Here is a 6000-nt window from a genome sequence, read left to right as displayed (position 1 = left end):
CAACCCCGACCCCCCCCCCCCCCACCCCCAATGTTTCTTGTCTCAGCCCTCCCTCGTCAAAGGTCTCACACTAAAACACAGAACGCAGTACCAGCTGTTGGAACATCTTGTTCAACACACATGAGCAATCTCACTTCCAGATTGGGCCTTAAAGCTGCAATTTGTAAATTTCAAGAAACCACTGACTCGTGACAGACAGAGTATTTGGGCAGATATCGTCTCCGGCAAAGTTAATGTCTTTTATACTTCCTAAATGAATGAATTCTTTTGACCTTTCACAAACCCACGAAGACACGTGTTAAACCAATCAAACATTATGCACAATGTGTCACAGAATATATTTAGTTCAGCGCTTCTCTGAGAAAGAGTCACAATTTTCCAGATAAGCCTTGGAACGAAACCGAGCTTTTAAAACACCAGAAATTGCACGGTGTCACCTAGCCAAAGAAGGAAACCATTTCAGGACTTGTAGTTAAGTTCATATAAGACTACAAGCCCCACATCCCATCAAACTTTTTTTTTTGTATATTTATAGGAGCTCAGTGGGGTCGACAAAGACCTCAGAGGAATCGAATTGGATGCTTGGTAAGTGCTATGATCTCACAGCAACACTATGACAACCTTGTCACACCATTATTATTTTTTTTTCTTTTCCAGAATATATATGATACTGTATTGAAGAAATATTATATATATATATATATATATATATATATACATTTTTTTTTAATATTTTTTTTCTGCATAACCGAATGAGAAACGGAAGCTAGAACGTACAAGGTAAAGGCTGAACTGAATTCACAAAAAAATGTCATGAATTGAGAGCTATAATGCTGGTCAAATACGTCACTCCAAATCATAGCAATCGCCAAATACCATTCAATTATGCCCCTCTCGGCACTGCGAGCGGTGTAGGGGTGACATCATCTGATTAGATGTTTGGTAAGTGCTTTAACCTTGTGGCGAATCCATTCATCTCACCTTTCTGTGTCTTTAGTTTTTGAACGGAAGGAAAATCAAGCGAAGCTTCTAGTGGTCTTTGATTGAATTAGAATGTGATGGGAAATGGCTATGGAATTAGCTATGTTTGAAATTAGCAGAAAAAAAAAATACAACCCGCAAACTGTGATGTACTGTCCTCATAAATTCCAAGTAATTGCTGAGCTGACATGCCAATGAAAGAAATGAATTGAGGCCTGTAACACTGGTTGATATATCACTGCCCATACTAATGATCCTCAGGAAAATATGTCCCTAATAGGCGGCGAGCGGTGCAGGGTTGACATCAGAGCAATCTGATTCGATTCCTACTAAGTGCTTGAACGCAATTCCAACGCATCGTGGCCACATCGTGACTTTTCTTGTCCTAAGTTCACTTTTGACTTCCTAACCAAAAGACAAAAACAAAAAATACAGCTTGGAACATTTGTGACCAAAATTTAGGCCGAGAAAATAATCAGCCGCACAACTTTGTTACTTTGATGAAGCTCGAGTCCTTGTGTGCTGGCGGGGTTATCGCGAGTGCGCAAAAAAAAAGCAAGCGGAAGAATAAGATTTGGATGCACAATGTTATTTGTCATCGCTTGTCTCTCAGAAAATCACAGTCAACCTGACCCTTGACCGGCGATTACGCTCATAGAGGTATTTGTCACTGCTTAAAATCTTACAAACTGCAGCTTTATTGAAGGGCTTCATGAAAAATACCTAGTAGAGAAGAGTAAGAGTGTAATGAGGGTGACGATGTATGGCGCGCGCCCGCAGCGGGGCTGCGGGGGTTGTGCCGGGTCCTATACGCGAGTAGTGGAGTGTTGGTGCGGCAAGGCATTGTTGCTGTGGCTGGGGACGGGTGTAGTGGAGGGGGCTGGCACGGGAGGGTACGTGTTGAAAGGGTGGAGGGGCTGCATACTGCTGATGGTGCTGGGGATGATGGTGATGGTGTTGGCCGTCATGAGCGGCACATCCTCCGGCGCCCGCCGCAGCGCCAGCGTGTAGTCAGGCGGGCACACCGGGGGCCGCAAAGGTTCCAGGTCGCCGTGGATGCCGCGGGAAGGGAGGGGGGTGCCGTGCTCCAGCTCCACTCTTTGCTGCTTCATCTGCAGTGACATCAGCTCCTCTTCCTGACTCAGGGCCAGGTCGTTGTGCGGCGGGGCCCCGACGACGCCCAGGCCGACGCCCATGCCCATGGTCGCGCCGCGCTGCGGGGACAGGCGGCGGTGACGCCTCTGCATGAGTTCGTGGCGCTTGTCTCGTTTGTAGTAAAGTGCGGCAAAGGCCAAGACGTTGAGGAAAAGGAGAGAAGCGCCCACGGCCACCGTCACGCTGAGCTCCGTGGAATAGTCCCTCGTCTCGGGAGGGAAGGGAGTGTTGCGGGGTCTCTCCGAGCCGTCGGGCTCGGGAGGATAGGTGGAGATTACGGGGTGCCTTGTGGAGTGGGTACCGGTGTTGTGGTTGACCTTACCGCGGGGGTTCCCTCCGGGCGGCAGTCGGGTCGTGATGGAGCTGATTATTTGCTTGTGCAGGCTGTGGAGGTGTGGTACCAACTCCAGCCAGAAGGCTACCTTGTTGGCCCGGTAGTTGTCTCTGACGCGGGGCTTGAGGCCGATATGCAGGTACTGCTTGTCTTTGGAACTGAACTTGGTCCAGATGACTTCCTCAAAACGGTTCGGTTTGGTGTGGATGAACGTGGTGTCCTGAGGAACTGGTAGGTTCGGATCACTGGAAAACAGAATGAAGGAGATTGTAGTGTCTTTGTCACTGTAATATTGACGAGCACTACTATGGAAAAAAAAAAAAAACCCAAAACAAACAATTTTACACTCTGCAGAGATGCTACAACACTAATCACATTAAATCCAACCGATCTATTTTGTGACGAGTCTCAACAAGCATGTCATAGTCACCGTGACAAACTCCATTTTATTCAGATATGTACAAGCAGGAGGCTTCAAAGGCTCAATAATACTTTGCTCCCCTGTCTTTTTTTTTTTAAATGATTTAATTTGTCTCTACCGTGTCATTCCAGGATTGTAACATTTATTTCCACGGTAGCCGCACAGCAATATAAGCCAGATAAGCAACGCAATGTGACATACGCTATAGATCTAGTGTATGAATTACTGCAATCGTGTGTTCTTTCTGGCCACCAGAGCAAATATACACATAGATAGTGATCGAATGGCATTGCCACCGCGCTCGCAAACTATCTCATTAGGTACGCCGACAATATGATTTATCACACCGCATGATTGTCATTGCGGGATGCCAGCTGTGAAACTGATGAGCTTCTAATATACAATCGCTGCAACAGACTAAATAATACATTCATGGGGCTATACTGTAAGACTGCATTTTTCTTTTCTGAGTATCCATAGACAGATTTTTTAAAGACAGATCTTAGGTGGGATATTATTTGATACTGCATTTGAGATTGGAAGTGTCCTATTCATTTTGCTCCAGACTTACCCCGTCTTGGCGAAGTTGGTCCAGTAGGTCATGACCACAGCGCTGAGCATCACATCATTCTTCGAGAAGTTACATGGGAATAAATCCGTGGCTCCAACCATGGGAATGCCAAACACGTAGGGGATCTCATCTCCGTGGGCTGCGTCGGCCCAGTCAGGCCGTGCCTCTGTCTGACAGTGGTGGTGGAACGTGTAGAAGAAGACGGGTGATTGGAACTCGGCGTGCAATTTGGCGGTGGCCACAGCTGGAGCCACCCATTGGTGGTCTGTGAAGAGAGCCAAGAGGGTTTTCCGACGCATGTCACTGTTGTCCCGGTCGGCCCAGTCTGTATACATGAACTTGATGGTCTCCCTCAGGATATCTTTACCTAGGGGGGAAAACAAATACGTGTTAATTAACACGGACAAAGTGGGGAATAATAATAAAGGTGTCTGACATAAATGGCGGCGATTGTGTCAAGTGTAGTTGCACAAAAGACACATGCACTGTCGTTTGTAAGAAACATGAAACTGAAGTGAAAATGGTTGGATGGCATATATGATTTCATGATAATTATCGTCATGTTAGGTTCAAGGCAGGAGCGCAACGAGTGACATTTTAAAAGAAAAATATGCACTGCATAATACTATAATTAGTCGAAACTATGATATTTTTTCATCAGTATATTTTATGACAATATGATCTAATTAGCTAACCACCTGAGCTATAATTATACAAGATATATTGCAGTTTTAGCACAGTATAGTCATTGGGCATTGACGCTCATGTTGCTGGAAAATAAAACTAAAACCGGCAATGAAACTATTACAGCTGTACCTCAAAGTTGAACCGCAATCTGGTCTGTCACACTTGACTAACTTTGGTTTGGCCGACTTTCAAAACAAAAACCATTTAGTTCAATGACATTGGGAATATTTGGAAAGGAAGGAATATGAATTGGAATACAAGTCCTTTCGATTCCATTCATCTCATTCTGAATCTATCCATCCATTTTTCGGCACTGCTAAACCAGTTCAGGGTCGCGAGAGCTGGAGCCTCATCGCCAGTCAATCAAAGGTCGCGTGGAAAAACAGACAACCATTCCCACTCAAAGATCGGGAACCGAATGAAGTCAGGTGAGACTGCACCTTCATTGAGTGAAGGAATGGATTGTATGGGAAATTTATGATGTGCAAACATTTGTGTCTTGAAGGATCGACAAACTGAAACCACCTCTGTGGTTGGGTTTGTTCGAACAGCTCAGCAGAATAAATGTTTAATATTTTAAGAAATGCCAAGTCTCGAGAGCGGGACAGTGGTCGCCTGTGTTAGACTGTTATGTTTAGGTTAGTGAGGGAATTGTGACATTTACTTCTTTAAAAAAAATAAATAAATAAAAAAAAAGAGACTTTTTTTTCTTTTCTTTTTGTGCGGCCCCAAAACTGTGAAAGTATGTTACGGTATGGCTTGCTCCTATGTCACGTCGGGCAGCTAACCATCAGGGTATCCATAAAGATTGTCGACAAAGTTGGAGATGGTGTAGTCAAACGAGGGTGCGGATATGCCATCTTCTCCTTCGCTGTCATCCACAAACTTCAGACCTTCTCCTTGATTGACACCCAGCAATATGTCGTAGTTCAGGAACTCACCCTGGGGGTGAAAAATCCACAACACACAAGTCGCACAATGAATACCATTGAAAGAACAACATACACGAAATAGAAAAAAAGGGTTTGGCCATGTCAGGGTTCCCACTCTTCCACTTGCTTTTTATTTATGGACCTTTTAAGGACTTTGGAGGGCTAATTTAGCCATTTTTAAGGACCTTTTCTCTATTTAGCAGGGGATTCACGGTGGATTTAATGAACAGAAAGCCACATATCATTGAGCTGGTGTTCAAACCATTGGTGCCAAAAGAAGGGCACATCTTTATTTTTAGGGGCAATCAGCTAACCCTTTTTTTTTTTTTTTGATACACTGTATGTCAAATTGGCCCGAAATGACCCGAAGTGATCATGTGATCATCATCGGAACTGATCGGATTTTTATTGATTTTAGAAGCTTTCCCTGAAAATTAAGGGGAATTAAGAACATAATTTTACAACTTTTTTATGGATTTTTATGAACTCTAAGGACCTGTGGAAACCCTGCACGTGATCACAGCACCTACAAAAAGCATTTCAATTCAACATAGTCTGTTCTTTTGTTGTAAGCTGTAACCAGAGTCTTCCCTTCGTATATCGAGTGCAGCGTAAACCAAGACCCGATCAGAAAGAGCATCACACTGACCTGCTGCATTAGAATCTCCGGGTCATCAGGCACCACATCACCATCGACAACAGGTCCGAAGGCAACGTGGTAGCGCGCAGGCTGTATGTCTTGGTCCACCAGCTCCCGGAAACTCTTCCGCCTCAGGCAGTCCACCAACTCTGCCATGTCCCCCAGAGTGCAACCAACCTTCTTTGCGAGAATTTTGGTGTACATGACCGGTCGGTAGTTGACTGACCAGCTGGAAATGGCGGAGCCACTCTGGGCAATGGCCCTCTGAAACAAACCTGC

At 44.9% G+C, this 6000-nt stretch overlaps 1 protein-coding gene across 1 annotated transcript in view; it reads right to left on the bottom strand.

Moving 5' to 3' along the window:
* Positions 1 to 749: 749 nt before the first annotated feature.
* LOC109509045 (neuroligin-2-like) overlaps positions 750 to 6000 on the bottom strand; it is a 54929-nt gene continuing 49678 nt past the window's right edge. The window contains exons 6-9 of the mRNA XM_019858974.1: positions 5731 to 5996; positions 4938 to 5091; positions 3463 to 3829; positions 750 to 2715 (exon numbers count right to left, since the gene is read on the bottom strand). Of these exons, the coding sequence (XP_019714533.1) occupies positions 1788 to 2715; positions 3463 to 3829; positions 4938 to 5091; positions 5731 to 5996 (1715 nt within the window). The 3' untranslated portion in view covers positions 750 to 1787. The remainder of the gene's footprint in view (positions 2716 to 3462; positions 3830 to 4937; positions 5092 to 5730; positions 5997 to 6000) is intronic.

Source organism: Hippocampus comes, unplaced genomic scaffold (genome assembly GCF_001891065.2).
Source record: "Hippocampus comes isolate QL1 unplaced genomic scaffold, H_comes_QL1_v1.1 scaffold66, whole genome shotgun sequence".
NCBI classification, from domain to species: domain Eukaryota; kingdom Metazoa; phylum Chordata; class Actinopteri; order Syngnathiformes; family Syngnathidae; genus Hippocampus; species Hippocampus comes.
Note: the sequence above shows the minus strand (reverse complement) of the source record. Positions and strands in the feature narration are given on the sequence as shown.